General features: G+C 42.2%; 3 protein-coding genes across 4 annotated transcripts; all 3 read right to left on the reverse strand.

The window, feature by feature from the left end:
* Window positions 1–1535: 1535 nt before the first annotated feature.
* On the reverse strand, window positions 1536–4858 carry LOC146245978 (sorting nexin-12-like). The gene is made up of 5 exons (XM_084684279.1): window positions 4420–4858; window positions 3782–3877; window positions 3389–3513; window positions 3178–3268; window positions 1536–2831 (listed from the first exon to the last, which is right to left on the reverse strand). Exons 1-5 carry the CDS (start codon window positions 4582–4584, stop codon window positions 2673–2675), a joined length of 636 nt encoding a protein of 211 aa, XP_084540405.1. The 5' UTR covers window positions 4585–4858; the 3' UTR covers window positions 1536–2672.
* Window positions 4859–7523: 2665 nt separating this feature from the next.
* Window positions 7524–13463, reverse strand: LOC146245979 (cytokine receptor common subunit gamma-like). 2 transcript variants are annotated; one of them, XM_084684476.1, is made up of 9 exons: window positions 13361–13463; window positions 12394–12472; window positions 11850–12019; window positions 11530–11666; window positions 11158–11317; window positions 10850–10970; window positions 10264–10354; window positions 9612–9854; window positions 7524–9242 (listed from the first exon to the last, which is right to left on the reverse strand). In XM_084684476.1, the coding sequence occupies exons 1-9, from the start codon at window positions 13422–13424 to the stop codon at window positions 9228–9230; spliced, it is 1080 nt and encodes a 359-aa protein (XP_084540602.1). In that variant the 5' UTR covers window positions 13425–13463; the 3' UTR covers window positions 7524–9227. The 2 variants fall into 2 exon arrangements, with proteins under 2 accessions (XP_084540602.1, XP_084540604.1); XM_084684478.1 differs by lacking the exon at window positions 7524–9242 and having other exon boundaries at window positions 9600–9854.
* Window positions 13464–15042: 1579 nt separating this feature from the next.
* LOC146245980 (cytokine receptor common subunit gamma-like) lies at window positions 15043–20018 on the reverse strand. The gene is made up of 8 exons (XM_084684050.1): window positions 19927–20018; window positions 18965–19043; window positions 18451–18620; window positions 18131–18267; window positions 17759–17918; window positions 17451–17571; window positions 17007–17097; window positions 15043–16567 (listed from the first exon to the last, which is right to left on the reverse strand). Exons 1-8 carry the CDS (start codon window positions 19988–19990, stop codon window positions 16286–16288), a joined length of 1104 nt encoding a protein of 367 aa, XP_084540176.1. The 5' UTR covers window positions 19991–20018; the 3' UTR covers window positions 15043–16285.
* Between the last annotated feature and the right edge of the window lie 791 nt (window positions 20019–20809).

The following is a 20809-nucleotide window of genomic DNA, read 5'->3' on the forward strand; positions in this document are numbered from 1 at the left end:
GCTACTCTCCCAGTACAGAGATAATTGGACTTGGACATCCCCATTGGTGGACTCAGGATGACGACCAGCTGTCCCCTAGAGAAACCTCTTTTCCGGCGCTGGCCAATCTGGCTATTGTCCCTGCTCATTGACAGTCACACTAACTTTGAGTGATTCTTTCCATTCCTGTCCACTCCGCCAACCCTAACCCCGTCTGCTTCATCAACTTCACCAAGCTGCGTGTCTCTGCAAATTAAACAAGCGTAACATTTGACCCTGCGGCCCCAGACTCACATTCTACCTCAAACCAAACATAGCTAATCCTCCTCCCAGCCATCCAGACGCTTCTCTGCAGCTAAACCCAACCCTTGCCCTAACACTAGCCCTACCACAATTCTGGACTAGCACCAGCTAAATAGCCCTGGCTCCATCGCCAACCCTAGCCCTATCACAACAACCATAATCCTAGCACTAACCTTAAACTCCTATACCAGCCAACCCAGTGTAAGGCAAGTCAATAAAGCCCACATCAGAAGCAGGCTATCCTAAGGTGTGTTTAATCCATTTGACCACACCTCCCTCACTTTCGTAATCCTGCCACTTTCCAGTCAGCTACAAACAGACAGATTAAAGGAAACTGAGAATAATGTCCAGGTGAACCAATCCCTGTCAACTGGCTCGCATATTGTATAAAGCCATTTTGAATCATCTTGCTTACAAATGAGGATAGTAAAGTGACAATAGCAAGTTTACTCAAATTACGTATGTGGGGAAACATTCTGAACTGATACCAGTGTGACACAAACAAACCAGGGTCTTTACCTAGCTGTGTAATGCAATGATTTTTCCAGCATAATCTGTGGGCACTTTTGAAATGTGAGAAAGGAGAAATACAAATGAATAATTTAAGTCAGCTGGGGGTGTGAGGACTTCCCCTACTCTGCCAACTCTTCACATCTAAGGTCAGCTGAACAGCACACTATGATAGATAATATTCAGACCTGATAAAGCATGATACATTTGTCTTTTGTAGATGTTTTTTCATACCTGATATACCATATCTAGTGTAGATATTCATACCTGATATAATAAATCTAGTGTTGGTAATATTCATACCTGCTAAGACTATAAAACATTTATTTAGTGTAGATTAGATTCATACCTGACACAATCCATTTATTTTGTGTAGATATACGTTCCAGGGGCGTAGCCACATGTCCCCCCACCATATTTATGATTGCTTACAATAAAAGATTAAGGAGTTGTGATATATAAAAGCATTTGACTTGCCCCTTCATTTTAAAATGGGACCCACAGAAAAATAACATTCTGTCTAAACCCCCAATTCATACCTAATAATTATAATCCATCTTGCTGTATATGAAATTCATACCTGATGTAGCAAATCTACTTAAGATCGTATTCATACCTGATTGATCAAACATACTTCTGTCTAAATGTGTCTGAGATAACATGGGGAGAAAAGACAGCCAGACCGAGGGCAGATATTGTGGGCAGGGAGCCTGCAATGAGCTTGAGCAGAAACAGGCGAGGACAACAGGAAGAGGGGCTTTATTGATGGGCCAAACAGCAAGGCTACATGTTAGTGCTGTTTTGACATTAAAACACATCAATCACAAAAAAGATGAACAAGCCTTGTCTCAGACCAACCAACACGATGCGGAATGCACCTTAAAGGATGACACAGTGTTTCACAGTGTTAGATATGACCAGTTTACCTGACGTTGCATTCCCTAACACAGAAGGGCCGGCAGGCCTGAGTAAGACCACCAGAGTTAATAATCAAAGTAACCATAATACATAATAGTACTATAAAAGCATGTTTGGATAGATTTTTCTGCAGCGGCCGAAGCACAATAAAGTGGGAATGTAATTTACAGCTGTTCTCAATGGTGCTACATGTTGCTGGATCTCAGCATAGAGGGGAATTATACAATATAATTGTTTTTGTCTGAATACAAACAGGGAATATACTTTACAATGATCCGAGTAAAAAAAATAAGAGGAAAAAAAAAAAGAACAAAAAATGCAGAGGATGAACGTGAGTAGTGTGTCCAGCCTCAGGATGACACTCCAGACTTGCAGGTGCCTGGAGGAACAAGAGGGAGGCAGGGGCCTCCAGACGCAATCGCAGGAGCGAGAGGATACATGGCCTGTACCAAAATGCCAAATGATAGGAGAAATGCTGGGGATAGAAGGTATCCTTACATGTCTGTTAGCGAGTCAGTCATCAGGCCTCAGACTGAGCCCAGTGTCTAACCCTCAGCTAGCTCAGCCAGGCCCCAACATTTGTTCGCTCTGCTACACCCCAACACCAGCTAGACCGCACAACCAGCTAGCTCAGACCGCAACACCAGCTAGCTCAGTTAGACCGCAACACCAGCTAGCTCAGATAGACCGCAATATCAGCTAGCTCAACTAGATGCACACACCAGCTAGCTCCAACATCAGCTAGCTCAGCTAGGCCCCAACATCACTTAGACAAACTGGGGCTAGACGCACACCTGGGACTACCTGGAACTGGGGGCACACCTGGAACTGGGGGCACATCTGGGACTACCTGGGACTGGGGGCACAACTGGAACTATGTGGGGCTACCTGGGACTGGGGGCACATCTGGGACTACCTGGGACTGGGGGCACAACTGGAACTATGTGGGGCACACCTGGGGCTTAAAGAGTGACTGTGAAACAGAAAGATAAAGACAAGGAAAGACAAAAGTAGAAACAAGTGGAGTGGGAGCTGGTAGCATCTGTGTCAGGACATGTTGGGACCGCGGGCTGCTTCTGGTCAGTTCCACCACTACACACCTTTCCTCTGGACCTCAGCATCTGCAGACAGAACAGCACAGGCCCTTGTCAGACCCTCACTCATCTGGGCAGACGGGCACACAGACGTAGTCACTCAAAAAGTAATAAATGCAAGGCAATAATGTCAAAAATGAAAACAAACTTACTTCATTCAAACCTACAAGAGAAAGAACAAATAATCAGCTCAAAGCACGGTAAAATAGTTACACATCAAATCCAAATAACAGTACACACCTTTACAGTATACTTTCCTTTCTGCCATCTAACTTTATTCATATTATAAGATAAATCAGAATGTACTGTGGTTATGACCTTATTGTAATCCCCCCCCCCCCTCCCCCCTCTTTCTCTCCCCCTAAAGCCGTACTTTTCCAGGAATGTAGTTGCGGTCGATGCTCTCGTCCTGCAGGAACATGTGAAGACAGCGCTCATTCTGGGCCAGGGGGTGACCTGCAATTCTGAAACACACACAGACATGGCTAGCACCTCTGCTTCTGGGCTGGGTTACATGGCTGGGTTGTAGGGCAGGATAATGCTGGGTTACAGGGCTGACTGCTCTAGCCTGCGTCCATAGCCACCTGTTGATGAACTGCTCCAGGCCGAGCCGTCGCTCCTCGATGAAGGACTCCTCGAAGATGCCCTCATCCCCCCGGAAAGGCAACTGCCTCTTCAGGGCCTTGCCAGGCAGCGGGGGCACTACAATCTTAACACACGTTTTATACATAACTACTATCTGAACACACAACAACTTGAACACACACATGCACACAACTGCATAGCTCATTCCGTTCAGAATCAAGTTAACTTCGAACTAGGTTTACACATACAAGAAATTTACTTCGAAGTAGGTTTACACATACAAGAAATTTGCTGTGATCTGATGGTGCATTACAATAAACATATCGTGAAAACAAACAATGAGCGATAACAGTAAAATACTCTTCAGGACGTTGCCTACGCTAGCCTCTCACCTTGCTGTCTCGTTCCAACTCATTCTTCAACCACTCGAAGTCACTGTACCTCCTCCGGACGCACGAGTCCTTCAGTTTGAAGATGGGAAGGTTTGTCTGAAGGCAATTTAAAAAAAAACATCGATGTACAGAAACTATTCATGTAAACGTTCATGTTCATGCAAGCATCACGGTGGCAACTAGCAGTTACGTCACGAATAATCGGTAGCGAGAGCTACAGTGTACACTTTTGGGGCACCTAGATCTCCATTTCCCACTAAATACTCCTGGTTAGATTCAGACGAGGCTGCTCAGCTAGCAAGCCTGCGCTGCTGCACTCATCACACATCTAACAACACAGTTGTAGCAAAATGGGCCTTATTTAAAATGTGGTCTTGGAACATTTGAATGGCTAACTAGCTAGCACTTCCTTTTGTCGAACCCCACGTAGTATTTGAGTATACTGCTAGCACTAACTAGCTGCAGTGCTTGCAGAGCTGGTTAGAAATCACAGTTTTCAACGAGCTACAAGTTACTTATTGGCCTTACTAACTAGGTTTGTTTTAGTTGACTTGATGATGTGACGGCCAATGACGCGTTAGTCGGCTATGCAGCTAGTACAGTACTGTAGCTAAGTGCTAAGTTTGCTGCCCACCTACCCGCATACGAACTTCGTAAGTTGTGAAACGGTTCCGCCCAACTCCAATAGTTTGTGGGTCATAAACGTCAATTTCCAGAAAATTGCTTGGGGGACCGTAAGCATCTGTTAGATCCTGGGGCTTGGAATTCAACCGACGAGTATCCGCCACCGTTGGTTCTGACATGTTCGGTGTCGGACAGCCAGCAGCGAGTTAGCTACTAGACTGACTAACGTTTGACAGCTAGACTAATTAATACTTAGTAAGAATAATAGTTATTATCTTCCCAGACATCAATTTAGCGTGATGGCTGGACGAATGAAGTTAGCAGTAGCATCTATACCAGGCGGGCACCGTCACCCTGCCCTTCTTTCGTTGGCACTAATAATACCCACTGTCACTAGCTAGCTAGCTAGCACAGACCAGCAGCTAGCTTCACGGCGCTGTACGGGTTGCCATGTATTTTCAACTTTAGGCACTATCCCCCCATCGAGGGGGTTGAAACCACATTATGGTGATGGCCTTGTTGATGTCATGGGTGGGTTAATTTGTTGTTGAATAATAGGTGCACTATGACTCGATGTAGTGTTAATCCTTGATTTGGATGATAAAGAGATTCCAAAGAATCCAAACATCCATTTCTGTGAATAATACAATTATGATTTTGACAGACACTTACATATAACACCATACACATAATACCTGTGCAATTCGAATTGCTAGCTTTTCGGTGGGGTTTATGAATTTGCATGTAGTTGCTGCTTGAGTCAGAGAACCTTAATAGAACCAGAGAACGGGCCAGTTAGAGAGAAAGCGATGACTTTACACCTGTCACTCAATATTACAGCTAGACCAATGCAACTACTCCAGCCTTCACACACGGAAATCCCCAAATAATCACTTCCCTTCACGGGAAATCTGCTTAGATGGGTAATTTCTATCACAGGAAACCAACCTAGAGTGTTAACTAGCTCAGAGGTGACAAGAGAAAAAGATCAAATGGATGAAAGCATATTCAAAATTATTGTAAATGTAGCCTAATTAATCCTTCAACACACATTTTATTTAAAACCTGATCATGTTTTCACTAAGAGCAGTCACAGACCTCTCAATTCCACCTTTCTGACGTGGAATTAGACCTAGATGACCTGTTTTCTGATAATGCTGATAAACACATCTGAAGCGCTTGACTGAATTCATGCCTATCTACTCCACTCCATGGACTGCAGATAATGGACAGTCTTGACTCTCTTGTAGCAGACACAGGTGGTTTTGTGTTTTAGTAGCCTATTCCATACATATCTCTGTTAGGCCAAACACATTTATTAACTTGGCCTGTTGCTGGTGTTTCCTGTTAAAAGGAAATATGAGGTGCGAGTACAGATACAATATTTGTGAGATTATAAAGGCTTGATATCATGTATTCATTTTTCGGGTATACAGTGCATATGTATGGACATCTTACAGTTGTACATCACTAGTTGTGTTTTTTTGATGGCAGCAACACCTCTCAAAACAGTTGGGACGGGGGCAATAAAAGGCTGGAAAAGGTATGTGTTACTAACTAGGTTAATTGCAAACAAGTCAGTAACATGATTGGGTGTAAAAAAAAAAAAAAAAAAAAAACTTAGAGAGGCAGAGTCTCTCAGAATTAACAATGAGCAGAAGTTCACCAATCTGCATAAACCTGCATCTATGGAACCATTTCAGAATAATGTTCCTCATTGTAAAATTGTGAAGACTTTGAATATATCATCATTTACAGTACATAATATAATACAATTATTGAGAAAATCTGGAGAAATCTCTATGTGTAAGGGACAAGGGGGAACATAAATTCTGCATGCCTGTGATCTTCAGGCACTCAGGCGGCACTGCATAAAAAACAGGCATGATTCTGTAATGGAAATCATTGCATGGGCTCAAAAACACCCTCCAGAACTCATTGTCTTTGAACAGTTTGCTGTGCCACCCACAAATGCAGGTTACAAATGCAGCTCTATCATGCAAAAAAGAAGCCACATGTGAACATGATCCAGAAACACTGCCATTTTCTCTGGGCTAAAATGGACTGCCAAAGTGGGAGAACTGTTCTGTGGTCAGACAAATTGAAATGTGAAATTCCTTTTGGAAACCTTGGACGCTGCGTACTCCAGACTAAAGAGGAGAGCGACCAACCGGCTTGTTATCGGCGCTATGTTCAAAAACCTGCTTTTCTAAAGGTATGGGGGTGCATTAGTGCCTAGTGGTCAGCTTGCACATCTGGAAAGGCAACATCAATGCTCAAAGGTATATACAGGTTATACAGCAACATTGCATTTGCTTGCATCCAGGCATCATCTTTTTCGGTGAAGGCCTTGCATATTTTAGAAAGACAATGTTAAACCACATCCTGCATCTGTTACAATTGCATGACTTCGTAATAGAAGAGTCCGGGTGCTGAACTGGTCCTCTCCCACAACTACAGAAACTGGTTTCCGCAGTTCCCAGACAGATACAGACTGTTGTTAAAATAAGAGGGGATACTACACAGTGGTGAACATGGCCTTGTCACAACTTTTTTGAGACGTGTTACTGCCATCAAATTCAAAATTACCGTATTTTTTCCTAAAAATTTTACATTTTATCAGTTTAAACATTTGACATGTTGTATGTGTTCTAATGTGAATAACAATGGGTTTATAAGATTTGTTAATCATTGTATTCTGTTTTTTATTTTACTTTACACGACGTCCCAAATTTTTCTGAAATTGGGGTTGTAAATGGTATCACAATATGGGAACATACAAGAAGATTAGCATTCGCAGGCACAGAAAAATAATACTGTGTGCTAGCTAGCTTTTTTGGGGTCTTTAGATAGGGCTCCTAGAAATTGCCTTGTTGCTCCTTATATTTTCCTCATTCAAAGTTGCATGGCATTTTACACTTTGGAAATATTGTGACCTCTGGCTTACAATAGTGACACAGGCCTTTCCTCGTTGCACCTTACAAAGACCCAACTTATGGCTATGCAGGCATATTAAAACAGCATAATGACAGTTTATCAATTGATACAAGATACATAATTAATTAATTCTCTCCTGGACATAACCAAGGGTTATGCTCATGAAAGTAATATAGCAGGGTATATATCAAACATAGTTTATTATATTCAGAACATTTCAAACAGTATAAAAGTATTAAAGTAATCATTATCTTTAATTAGCAAGCTTTTCTCCTGTCTGGCCCCCAATGGTGGAATCAACTCCCCACCTCCATCAGGGACACTGACTGTCTCTCCACCTTCAAGACAAGGCTCAAGACACACTTGTTCCGGGAGTACAACGGCACTTAGGAATGTTTGGCTGGACCTGATGTTAGTTTCCTCCAGGATCACAATGACTCTTATTGAGAGACTTGTTGCTCTTGTTGGTTAGTTGTAATGCTTTTACATTCTTGTACTCGCTGTGAAATTTTGTTTTTGTACAGGTACACTCTTGCACTTTTTGAGTTTCATGGTGTTTAATTTTAACTTGTTTAACTGGATGCTTTTATGGTTCTCCCCTTTGGCACTTATTTGGTTTTTCACAATGTATGCTTCATGTTTTGGCTGCTCGCAATGTTTGGGGCTATCACGTTGTTATGATCAGTGACCTATGCTCTTTTGTAAAGCTCTCTCTTGGATGTCGCTTTGGATAAAAGCGTATGCTAAATGCATAAATGTAATGTAAATTATTGTTAACTGATCAGTGGTTTTAGGACAAACTACTTCATTTGCTGCACATTTCTTTGAGTTGTTACAACTTCTGTATTTGCTGACAATAAGTGGCTGGCCACTGTTGCTGATGTGATTATCTGATAAACTGAAGGAGAATATCACTGTTACGACTGATGTGTTTAACTTGTGATAAAAAAAAACACTGGACAAAAACAGGAAACCACATTTGACTGCGTGTGAAGAATGGTGACTGTTAGGCATGTAACTGTTTGCATTTACATTTAGTCATTTAGCAGTAAGTCGTTCTTATCCAGAGCAACTTACAGTAAGTACAGGGACATATCCCCCGAGGCAAGTAGTGTGAAGTGCCTTGCCCAAGGACACAACGTTATTTTTGCACGCCCAGGAATCGAACCGGCAACCTTCTGATTAATAGCCAGATTCACTAACCAGCCATCTGACCCCCCCCCCTCCTCCCACTCCCCCCCACACACACACTCATTGAGTTGAGATGACAATGTGTACAAATTCCAAAGTCAGTTGTTGAGGAAGCGCTACAGAGGGTGCATAAAAGCTAACTCGAGCCTGGCCTGTCCTCCATGTCTAAAGACCAGTGTTGGGGTAGTTACTCAAAAAAGGTTATAGATGCTTTATGCTATATAATGCTTTACTTTACTAGATTACTCACTGCTGAAAGTAACTAGTTACACCGCAACATCACCTGAGATGCACTTGCCAAATAACAATATATATGGCCAAATCAACTCAAATTCTTATTATAAAGATAAATAAACTCTCTTTTATGCTTTTTAATACGACAAAGCTGACAACAAAATTGTGAACATCAACCTAAAAGTTGTCGAGCGTAACAAGGCTACAGTACTGGCAGTAAGCAAAATGTCTCAAAATTAAATAATACTTAAAAATTTAAATGGCAAACTTTTCTCTACTATGTATGCTGCTACAAGCCTGTTTATCTCTGCTTTAGTAACCTGCTGATGTTGAAAGTCAAGTCGTGGCTGCTTGGTTGGTGTCGGCAACAATGGCAACGGCAACCTTTTATCGGCGTCAGTGCCACTCAGGGTCCGGGGATCTCTAGCCATTGGCCCGGGAAGGGGGGTGCTGAGGGTTCTTAGGCACTCCCTAACTGCAGGAAGGAAAAAATAAATCAAGGTGTTAGTCATTTTTATATATATATAGAGATATAAAAATATAATATTTATATATTAAAACAACATAATAAATCATTTTGCTTTGGGGTAGAAAATAGACGTGGGAAAAATGTGTTTGCTAGTTTTTAGCTATCACAGGCATGTACAGTTTTTCAGTAAACACCTAGAAATATGTTTTGCTCTCTGATCTTCATCAATACAATTATAAAAAATTAATAACACTTGGCAATAACTGTGGCAAAGTAAATACATTGTAATTGGTGGTGTTGAAATGAAGGAGACCAGATTAGGAGGCAATCTGGAACAAACAAATGAGATGCACCCAGGTGTTCCTAAAGACCTGCCTGTTCCTCTCCAGACGTGATGGGAAGACTGGAGGTGCTGGTGGATGACGAACCGGAGTTGGACAGGCAGTCGGACTGGTCAGTGGAGATGGAGACAGAGCAGTCGGATTGGTCGATGGTTACTGGGGCAGAGCTCTCTGATTGGTTGGCTGACAGAGTGGTGTACTCGCGGACAGAGCAGGCGCGCTCACTGAAGTTGGGTTTGAACCCCTCCTTCAGCTCCTTAGAGATGTGTAGCCATTCCTGAGAAAGGGTAGAAGGAGATACAAGTGTGTGTGATCTTCAAGTTGGATATGTGTGTGGATGTGTGGATTTGACAATGTGTGCGTGAGAATGTGTGTGTTTGTGGATGTATATTGCAAGAACTGTGCATGAGAATCTGTGTGAGGATGTGTGTGTGCGCAAGAATGTATGTGAAGATGTGTGTGTTGGAAGAACTGTGTGAGGATGAGTGTGGGTTTGCGAGTGTGTGCCTGGGAGAATGTGTCTATGGCTGTGTGTGGGTGAAGATGTGTGTGTCTGTGAGGATGTATAATGTAGTAGTGAAATGTGTGTCCCATGATGTATGTAGTGATGTATGTGTGTGAAAATGTATGTAGTGATATGTGTGTAAACATGTGTGTGAGGATGTGTGTGTGTCTGTGTATTTTACCTCCACATTGCCATTGTGGGTGTCCAGCAGCTCCGCCAGGATGGGGTTCTTGGCCGGGTTGGGAACCATGGGAACGAGGATAACTTTAAGCCTGGGGGACAGTTAGATACAGTTAAACAGACAGGTCCCAGTTAGACAACACAGGTACAGGTCAGACCTACCGCTAGCGTAAATCACACAAATGATTAAAGAAATTCCAAAAACCATTCTGTGAATTGTAAAATAATGATTTTGAAGAAGTCAAAAGACAGTCAAAGACACTTACACACAACACCATACACATCAGGGATAGGGGTAGTGTGTACCAGTGTAGGTGTACCAGTACAGGGATAGTGTGTACTAGTGTAGGGGTATTGTGTATTTCCTAGAGGGTAGTGTGTACTAGTAAGGGGATAGTGTGTACAAGTGTAGGGGTAGTGTGTACTAGTTAGGGGGTAGTACTAGTGTAGGAGTAATGTGTACTTGTTAGGGGGTAATGTGTACTAGTACAGGGATAGTGTGTCCTAGTGTAGGGGTAATGTTTACTTTCTAGGGGGAAATATGTACTAAGGGGGTGGTGTGTACTAGTGTAGGGGTAGTGTGCTACCTCTCATTGTGGAGCAGAAGCATAACCAGCAGCAGAAGGGTGAGGGCGGCCACCACAGCCAGCAGGGGAGTCCACACCGTTGCGGCAACGCCAGGCAGCCCTTTGACTTTAGGGTTGGGTACTGCCCAGGGGGAGGTAGAAACGGAACATGAGGGTGGAGCGTAGAACTGAACAAGGTATGAACTGGCCTGAGCTGGCCTCAATTGGTGTGTTCTAGCGGCACTCAGGTGAAAGCAGGTCGCATTTAGCAATCAAAGCAGTGTTAAGATGAAACACAGTGGCTGGAAGCATACAAACATGGTGTATACCTATGATTGGACCCCAGGAGATTGCCTGGCTCCACTCACTCCAAAACTTAGACTCATGACAGGTATCTGACACTCGCGTCCTCACTTGAAACACATAGCGGAGGCTTTGGGAGGGCAGGGGGACACTGAAGTCATGCTTCCCGTTGTCACAGTTGAAGCTCTGAGCATGAGGAGCAGGACGGAAAGGGGAAGCAAACACAAGAAGAAAGAGATATTAATTGATCCACCTCCCTCCTTGAGCCCTTCTGCCTGCCGGTCTCCCTCCTACTTCCACCCCAACTCTCCCCTTACCACCCTTCTCCCCTTGTACCCCCCCACACTCTCCCCTTTCCCCCCACATCGCCCTCCCCTACTCCCTCATCTACCTCCTACCTTCCATTCACTGTTGTTGGTCTTGTGCCAAACTTCACTTTCAAGGCAGTGGTAGTTCATGGAGTTGTTCCAGTACAGCCACAGCTCGTGTCCATCAATGTTCTTTACTGTCAGGTTGGTTGGAGGATTCATTTTCACTGGAAAATGTAGATTGACAAATTAAACCCTAACCCTAAATGAATCAAAAACCCTAAGTGAGCCATATCTGTAGATAAAGACTGGTTAAGTTGAACTGAAATGTCCACAAGGGATCTTGTGCTTTGATTAAATTAAATAACATGTCTTAAACAAACAAAAAACGTGTGCAAATAAAGACATACCACTGGCTTTGAGGTCATGTATCTTCACAGTTGAGCAGTTTTCGTGGGTGAGGTTGGTGGAAAAACTCTTGAATCTGTCACGAATGTCCAGGTAGGCCTCACTGCAGCCAATGACCAGGCCCTGCTCCAGGACATAACTGGAGCATTCACGATATTGTTCAGACTTATATCTGAGGGGCAGAAAGCAGACCACAGTCAGATACAAATTAAATGAGCGAGAGAACCGACATGGAAACGTTGATAGATTTAACACACACACACAAAGACACACACACAAACTGTGAGAGAAATGAATGGATTGACATTTTGCACATTTTGCATATTTTGATCCTAATCACTTGATGGCCTTGTATATATTATCAATTATTCATAATATTGCTGTATTCTTAGTGTTCTCAAAAATGTTCTCTGGCCTTCGTACCCCAGTCAGATGTTGCAGCAGACCTGAACCATTTTCGTGAACACTGCCAACACACACACACCCACACACACACACACACACACACACACACACACACACACACACACAGATGACAGAACTAACCGGCTGTAGAAGGTATAGTTGAACTGGCCTCTCCAAGTGCATTCGACCGAGTCCAGGTTCACGATCAAACAGCTCACCTCTGTAACAGCAGCACAACTCCATGATGCAACACTGAGCCCAGTCATGAGAAGCAGGATAGACTCCCCCATCAGATAAGTAGAACCACAGATACTGAGATGCATTTGAGTCCTTTAGAACCTAACCCATGCAACTTTCCCCGGGGAATCTATCTGAGGCTGGTTCACCCTGGCCAGAATATGATATCAGGAACATATTCCTTTAGCAGGCACTTTTGTCCTAAGGGATGTACAGTGGGGGATTTGAACCTGTGACCTCTTGATCTGTGTACAGTCACACCGGTTTGTTTAGAATGTCTATTTTGGAGTACTACGCAACCCTTTAAAGTTTTGCCTTAAAATGGTCTACCATTGACTTTTACATGTGCCCTATAGTGCAGGCTGCTGTGACCAAGGGAAACTCCAATGTTAGTTGAGTAAATAGAGGAGAAACTTGCTCTCTCAAAATGGAGTTCAGGCAATTATTGGATGTATTGCTGCCTATCAAATCACCTTTTTAAATGACAAATAAAACTTTAAGCTTGAATTATTTTAGTGACTCAAGCTTCGATAATATTACTATTATCTATAAAAAAGTGAAAACTGAGTTTCAGTGAATTTCTTAGGGTTAGTTATTCAAAATGATTGTGCTCAAACTCTTTTTAATCCTCCACATATTTTGAACTCACAAACGATATTGAATTAAATTAAAGCGTATTCTCGTTTTTCTTTAAAAAAAAGAATTAGTCAAGGAGGAAGTCAAACACTAAATCTTAAGCGGAGAGCACATTGTCCGGAAGCTCCTTTGTTCATAGAGAACAAAGGCCTTAAATATTGTATTACAGTTTAAATATTATATTGTTATGTTATTAAGTTCCACGTGTAACATCATTTGTATAGTTGTGTCTTACCTGGACAGTTGGTGGACTCATGTCCACTGAGATGAATGAGGAGAAACAAGGCAACCAGCATCATGGTTAACAGACTACTGACAAGTCTTTACCAACTCACTGGTTATCTACTGTGTGCCTGTTTGTGTGTGTGTGTGTGTGTGTGTGTGTGACGTGTATTTGTGTATATGTGTGTGAGAGCGCATGTGTGTGAGAGCGTGTGAGGGTGAAGTTTCGTTTCCTGAAGATTTGAAACCACGCAGGATCTACGCAGCAACTTAAAGCTTCTTCTGCAGTTATCTTATCGACTGCAGATAACAAAAACACAACCTATACTTTGGATAAACAAAATAACATCAAACATTTACATATATGATGAGCCTTCATAGACATGGAAATACAGCTACAAATTGACACACAGAAAATCAAGGATCAGAAACTCCCTTTTCACGCATTCTGCTGTGAGACTCACGCATTTTAACCAATGCTCATGCTCTCAGCAACCCCTTGTATTTCTCACGCTAATAATTAAAGGTTAACTTGTCCCGCAATATACAATGAATGGATAAGGCGCAGGCATACGGAGGTAAGTTTTCTGCCAAGTTGACTTCCCCCCCAGAGCTCCCCCTGCCTTCCCCTCCCCCAGAATTTTTGTACCCTAACATTAATAGGTATCTAATGGTAATCTCACGACAAATATAGTAAATAGTTCAGTGTTTTCTGTTTCTCATTTAACATTCACTTTACTCTAAAACACAGTGTGCTTTTGTTACTTAATAGCTTAAAATACTAAGCATCTGAAGACATATTCTACCAGGTATTATTGCCAAAACAAGAGAGAGTTAAATGTTATTGCTGTCAAACACTTTCTTGCAATACGGAATCAGAATCAGAATTCGGTTCATTCGCAATGTATGTTGCACAAACATGGAATTTACTGTGGCAGGAAGGTGCAAACAATAAACATATACAGATCTTAAACTAAGAAAAAGTATAATAGTTTAACTATTCTAAGAACTAAACAATCTAAAAATAAAACAATTTACAATATAAAATATAAAAAAATATATAAGAATAAGAATATGAATGATCGGCATGAGCAGCGTTAGCAAAGTAGTGGGAGTGGGCAAAACAGTGCAAATGAGATAATGAGATAAAGGTGGCTTGTGCGTTGTCCAATAGGTATGGACTTATAATAGATAATGGTTAAATGTCAGTGGGAGTTCTTGGCCTTTTTGTAGAGGCCAGTAGCAGATGGAAAGAAACTATTCTTATGATGTGAGGTTTTGGTCCTGAACATTGAGACATAAACAACTTCCCAGTAAAATATGAGTGAAGCCTAGTTCAGGTATGGCACTCGGGTAGCGTGTCTCATTACGCTCATTAACTACACCTGTGTGAGCCTGCTTCAAGCCAATTGCGCAACGTACGATAAGGTGGCATTTCAATGCCACATGGATATTCCTACATTCACTCCCAATTGTGCTGCTGCTACCTCCACCATTCCCATCTTCCCTGTGTTGTCTGTAGGTTACTACCCATCACGGGGGATTATTTCTAGATTTGCTTCCTGCCTCATATTCTATGTATGTTGCTCGCTAATAGAAGCAGGGAGTGCTTTCCCTATATACATCCACTCCACCGAAGTCAAACTTTTTTCCATGTTTATGGTTATCAATACATTCTCAAATCAATCACGTGAGTGTCTTTAAAATAAGTTCTATTCATGTTATATATTTTAAAGATTTTTTTAAATGATGAAACACTGCAATTCCCCATTCACTTTAGTGAGGGAAGAACAAGTGAAACTATGGATTGAAGTGGACCAAGATATGGTTGGTCAGTTTTGTACATCACACACACATACAATCACACACACACATGTATACAACAGTGCAATATGGCACAAAATATCCAACAAAATATCCAATATCCAACAACAAACTGAGAGTTTGAGTGGAGCTAAGCATTAAAGGATATTAAAACCGATGACCACTAAACAATATCTTCTGGATGGCAAAACATTTAGTAAAGCAATTTGGTGAAATCCGTATTTTATTTCTAACTAATTAAATTATAAATATAGCTGCAAGCAGCAATGGCGGATTCCTCCTTCAAAATGGAAAAATGTTGTAAAATTGACATAATAGATAATTATACTGGGATTAACCAGAAGACTTGAGACTGTAATTTTTCATAAAAAATAAAAAAACTACTGAGCCATTCACAATCTAAGATATTTAATTGTTCAGTTTTTGTATCAGAAAATAAGAAATGTCTCCAATGGCAAGCATTGTCAGATTTGGCTAAAGTTCGAACAGCTGTAATTTAGTCCTGTTTATATATGGGACATAAAAACAGGACAACAGGATGAACGTAGTGCTTTAAAAAGGTTCCTGACGGAGGAATCCTAAATATTTTTCAGACTGATTGTAAAATGTGTGTTTTAAAATCAATGACATGGGTCTTCTTTGATTTGTTGTTTTGTTAGCTAAAACTGTCGTTTTGGTCTCTGAACCTCATCAATACAATCATAGAAACTTAATAACACTTGACAATAACTGTGGCAAAGTCAATAAATTGTAATTGGTGGTGTTTACGTGAAGGACACCAGATTAGGAGGCAATCTGAAACAAACAAATGAGATGCACCCCAGGTGTTTCTAAAGACATTTAAAGTTATGTATTTAGCTTCCAAGAGAGAGCTTTACAAAAGTGCATAGGTCACTGATCATAACAAAGAGATAGCCCCAAACATTGCGAGCAGCCAAAACAAGAAGCATTCATTGTGAAAACCAAATAAGTGCCAAAGGGGAGAACCATAAGAGCATGCAGTTAAACAAGTTACAATTCAATAACATGAAACTCAAAAAGTGCAAGTGTGCCCGTAAAAAAACTATCAACATAAAAATATTTCAGTGAGTACAAGCATTTAAATCTGTTACAACTAACCAACCAGTGCAACAAGTCTCTCAATAAGACCCGCCCGTTCCTCTCCAGACGTGATGGGAAGACTGGAGGTGCTGGTGGACGACGAACCGGAGTTGGACAAGCAGTCGGACTGGTCAGTGGAGATGGAGACAGAGCAGTCGGATTGGTCGATGGTTACTGGGGCAGAGCTCTCTGATTGGTTGGCTGACTGAGTGGTGTAATCGCGGACAGAACAGGTGCGATCACTGAAGTTGGGTTTGAACCCCTCTTTCAGCTCCTTAGAGATGTGTAGCCATTCCTGAGAAAAGGTAGAAGGAGATATACAATATAAGTGTGTGAGATCTTCATGTTGGATATGTGTGTGGATGTGACGATGTGTGTGTGACGATGTGTGTATGTGTTGGAAGAACTGGGCATGAGGATCTGTGTGTGTGTGCAAGAATGTATGTGAAGATGTGTGTTGGAAGAACTGTGTGTGAGGATGACTGTGTTTGCAAGGATGTGCGTTTGGGAGAATGTGTGTATTACTGTGTATGTGCGAGGACATTCCCCCCCGAGGCAAGTAGGGTGAAGTGCCTTGCCCAAGCACACAACGTCATTTGGCAACGTCACTCGAACCGGCAACTTTCTGATTAATAGCCCGATTCCCTAACCGCTCAGCCATCTGACTCCCATCTGATGTGTGTAGTGATATGTGTGTAGGCATGTGTGTGAGGATGTGTGTGTGTGTATTTTACCTCCACATTGCCATTGTGGGTGTCCAGCAGCTCCGCCAGGATGGGGTTCTTGGCCGGGTTGGGAACCATGGGAACGAGGATAACTTTAAGCCTGGGGGACAAAGGCATAGGCGTTAGACATGTCACAGTTAGACAGACAGGTCCCAGTTAGACAACACAGGTACAGGTCAGATCTACCGGTATCCGTAAATCACACAAATGATTAAAGAAATTCAACAACAAAAAAAACTTTTCTGTGAATTTTAGGATAATGATTTTGAAGAAGTCAAAAGACAGTCACAGACACTTACACACAACACCATACACATGAGGGATAGGTGTAGTGTGTACCAGTGTAGGTGTACTAGTACAGGGATAAGTACTAGTGTAGGGGTAATGTTTACTTTCTAGGGGGAAATATGTACTAAGGGGGTGGTGTGTACTAGTGTAGGGGTAGTGTGCTACCTCTCATTGTGGAGCAGAAGCATAACCAGCAGCAGAAGGGTGAGGGCGGCCACCACAGCCAGCAGGGGAGTCCACACCGTTGCGGCAACGCCAGGCAGCCCTTTGACTTTAGGGTTGGGTACTGCCCAGGGGGAGGTAGAAACGGAACATGAGGGTGGAGCGTAGAACTGAACAAGGTATGAACTGGCCTGAGCTGGCCTCAATTGGTGTGTTCTAACGGCACTCAGGTGAAAGCAGGTCGCATTTAGCAATCAAAGCAGTGTTAAGATGAAACACAGTGGCTGGGAGCATACAAACATGGTGTATACCTATGATTGGACCCCAGGAGATTGCCTGGCTCCACTCACTCCAAAACTTAGACTCATGACAGGTATCTGACACTCGCGTCCTCACTTGAAACACATAGCGGATGCTTTGGGAGGGCAGGGGGACACTGAAGTCATGCCTCCCGTTGTCACAGTTGAAGCTCTGAGCATGAGGAGCAGGACGGAAAGGGGAAGCAAACACAAGAAGAAAGAGATATTAATTGATCCACCTCCCTCCTTGAGCCCTTCTGCCTGCCGGTCTCCCTCCTACTTCCACCCCAACTCTCCCCTTACCACCCTTCTCCCCTTGTACCCCCCCACACTCTCCCCTTTCCCCCCACATCGCCCTCCCCTACTCCCTCATCTACCTCCTACCTTCCATTCACTGTTGTTGGTCTTGTGCCAAACTTCACTTTCAAGGCAGTGGTAGTTCATGGAGTTGTTCCAGTACAGCCACAGCTCGTGTCCATCAATGTTCTTTACTGTCAGGTTGGTTGGAGGATTCATTTTCACTGGAAAATGTAGATTGACAAATTAAACCCTAACCCTAAATGAATCAAAAACCCTAAGTGAACCATATCTGTAGATAAAGACTGGTTAAGTTGAACTGAAATGTCCACAAGGGATCTTGTGCTTTGATTAAATTAAATAACATGTCTTAAACAAACAAAAAACGTGTGCAAATAAAGACATACCACTGGCTTTGAGGTCATGTATCTTCACAGTTGAGCAGTTTTCGTGGGTGAGGTTGGTGGAAAAACTCTTGAATCTGTCACGAATGTCCAGGTAGGCCTCACTGCAGCCAATGACCAGGCCCTGCTCCAGGACATAACTGGAGCATTCACGATATTGTTCAGACTTATATCTGAGGGGCAGAAAGCAGACCACAGTCAGATACAAATTAAATGAGCGAGAGAACCGACATGGAAACGTTGATAGATTTAACACACACACACAAAGACACGCACACAAACTGTGAGAGAAATGAATGGACTGACATTTTGCACATTTTGCATATTTTGATCCTAATCACTTGATGGCCTTGTATATATTATCAATTATTCATAATATTGCTGTATTCTTAGTGTTCTCAAAAATGTTCTCTGGCCTTCGTACCCCAGTCGGATGTTGCAGCAAACCTGAACCATTTTTGTGAACACTGCCAACACACACATACACACACACACACACACAGATAACAGAACTAACCGGCTGTAGAAGGTATAGTTGACCTGGCCTCTCCAAGTGCATTCGACCGAGTCCAGGTTCACGATCAAACAGCTCACCTCTGTAACAGCAGCACAACTCCATGATGCAACACTGAGCCCAGTCATGAGAAGCAGGATAGACTCCCCCATCAGATAAGTAGAACCACAGATACTGAGATGCATTTGAGTCCTTTAGAACCTAACCCATGCAACTTTCCCCGGGGAATCTATCTGAGGCTGGTTCACCCTGGCCAGAATATGATATCAGGAACATATTCCTTTAGCAGGCACTTTTGTCCTAAGGGATGTACAGTGGGGGATTTGAACCTGTGACCTCTTGATCTGTGTACAGTCACACCGGTTTGTTTAGAATGTCTATTTTGGAGTACTACGCAACCCTTTAAAGTTTTGCCTTAAAATGGTCTACCATTCACTTTTACATGTGCCCTATAGTGCAGGCTGCTGTGACCAAGGGAAACTCCAATGTTAGTTGAGTAAATAGAGGAGAAACTTGCTCTCTCAAAATGGAGTTCAGGCAATTATTGGATGTATTGCTGCCTATCAAGTCACTTTTTTAAAAGGCAAATACAACTTGAAGCTTGAACTATTTTAGTGACTCAAGCTCCGATAATATTACTATTATCTATATAAAGTGAAAACTGAAATTCAGTGAATTCTTAGGGTTAGTTATTTAAAATTATTGTGCTCAAACTCTTTTTAATCCTCCACAATATTTTGAACTCACCAACAAAATTGTATTAAATAAAACTGTATTTCTTGAAAAAAAAAGAATTAGTCAAGGAGGAAGTCAAACGCTAAATCCTAAGCGGAGGGCACTTTGTCCGGAAGTGCTCCTTTGTTCCATAGAGAACAAAGGTCTTAAATATTGTATTACAGTTTAAATATTATATTGTTATGTTATTAAGTTCCATGTGTAACATCATTTGTATAGTTGTGTCTTACCTGGACAGTTGGTGGACTCATGTCCACTGAGATGAATGAGGAGAAACAAGGCAACCAGCATCATGGTTAACAGACTACTGATAAGTCTTTACCATCTCACTGGTTATCTACTGTGTGCCTGTTTGTGTGTGTGTGTGTGTGATGTGTATATGTGTATGAGAGCGCATGTGTGTGAGAGCGTGTGAGGGTGAAGTTTCGTTTCCTGAAGATATAAAACCACACAGGATCTACGCAGCAGCTTCTTCAGTTATCTTAGACTGCAGATAACAATAACACAACTTATACTTTGAATAAACAAAGTAACATCAAATATTTTCTTATAGCAAAGCCTCTATCTATATCTGTCTATGAAGCTTTTATTAGCCTTCATAGACATGGAAATACAGCTACAAATTGAGACACACAGAGATACACACATCACGCACACACGTACAAATCCCCACTAATTCCCTTTTCTTTTATCCGTAGAGCTGGAAAGTTGCCTCAACGAATCAGATAACGGCGGATGATGCATATTTGTCTTCCTGTGTGTGCGTTCACCGTGTGTTAGTGTGTTTAGCTTTGTGCCCGAGTTTAGCTGTGTTTTGTCTTGTGTGTTTTCCGTGTATGAGCGTGTTTTGACTGTGTATGTGTATTCATTGATAATAATGTTTGCCTGTGTATCATGTGTTTACACGTAATACACAGCAGATTTCTTAAATCCCCCAGTATCACAGCTCAATGTTGCCCACAAACCTTATTCCTTCTATCCATGAAAGATTGTAGGTGTGCAGTACCTTTTGTCCTCCTTGGACTAAAAGGACTCAGACTACAACCTCCACAGCTAACCAGAGCGACAGGCTATAGGACTAACACCAGCAATCGTAATCTGCATGGATAAAAC

Source organism: Hypomesus nipponensis, chromosome 20 (genome assembly GCF_054491055.1).
Source record: "Hypomesus nipponensis isolate SF chromosome 20, ASM5449105v1, whole genome shotgun sequence".
NCBI lineage: Eukaryota > Metazoa > Chordata > Actinopteri > Osmeriformes > Osmeridae > Hypomesus > Hypomesus nipponensis.

What these genes read in the sequence shown, in the direction of transcription:
- LOC146245978 (XM_084684279.1), bottom strand. Translation starts at nt 4,584, where the DNA reads ATGTCAGAACCAACGGTGGCGGATACTCGTCGGTTGAATTCCAAGCCC. An exon ending in CTTACGAAGTTCGTATGCGG is followed by an intron (nt 3,878 to 4,419) that starts GTAGGTGGGCAG and finishes AATTGCCTTCAG; the next exon opens with ACAAACCTTCCCATCTTCAA. An exon ending in GCAACTACATTCCTGGAAAA is followed by an intron (nt 2,832 to 3,177) that starts GTACGGCTTTAG and finishes TTCTGTCTGCAG; the next exon opens with ATGCTGAGGTCCAGAGGAAA.
- LOC146245979 (XM_084684476.1), bottom strand. Translation starts at nt 13,424, where the DNA reads ATGATGCTGGTTGCCTTGTTTCTCCTCATTCATCTCAGTGGACATGAG. An exon ending in TGAGTCCACCAACTGTCCAG is followed by an intron (nt 12,473 to 13,360) that starts GTAAGACACAAC and finishes CTGCTGTTACAG; the next exon opens with AGGTGAGCTGTTTGATCGTG. An exon ending in CCAACAACAGTGAATGGAAG is followed by an intron (nt 11,318 to 11,529) that starts GTAGGAGGTAGA and finishes CCTCATGCTCAG; the next exon opens with AGCTTCAACTGTGACAACGG.
- LOC146245980 (XM_084684050.1), bottom strand. Translation starts at nt 19,990, where the DNA reads ATGATGCTGGTTGCCTTGTTTCTCCTCATTCATCTCAGTGGACATGAG. An exon ending in TGAGTCCACCAACTGTCCAG is followed by an intron (nt 19,044 to 19,926) that starts GTAAGACACAAC and finishes CTGCTGTTACAG; the next exon opens with AGGTGAGCTGTTTGATCGTG. An exon ending in AACTATACCTTCTACAGCCG is followed by an intron (nt 18,621 to 18,964) that starts GTTAGTTCTGTT and finishes TCTGCCCCTCAG; the next exon opens with ATATAAGTCTGAACAATATC.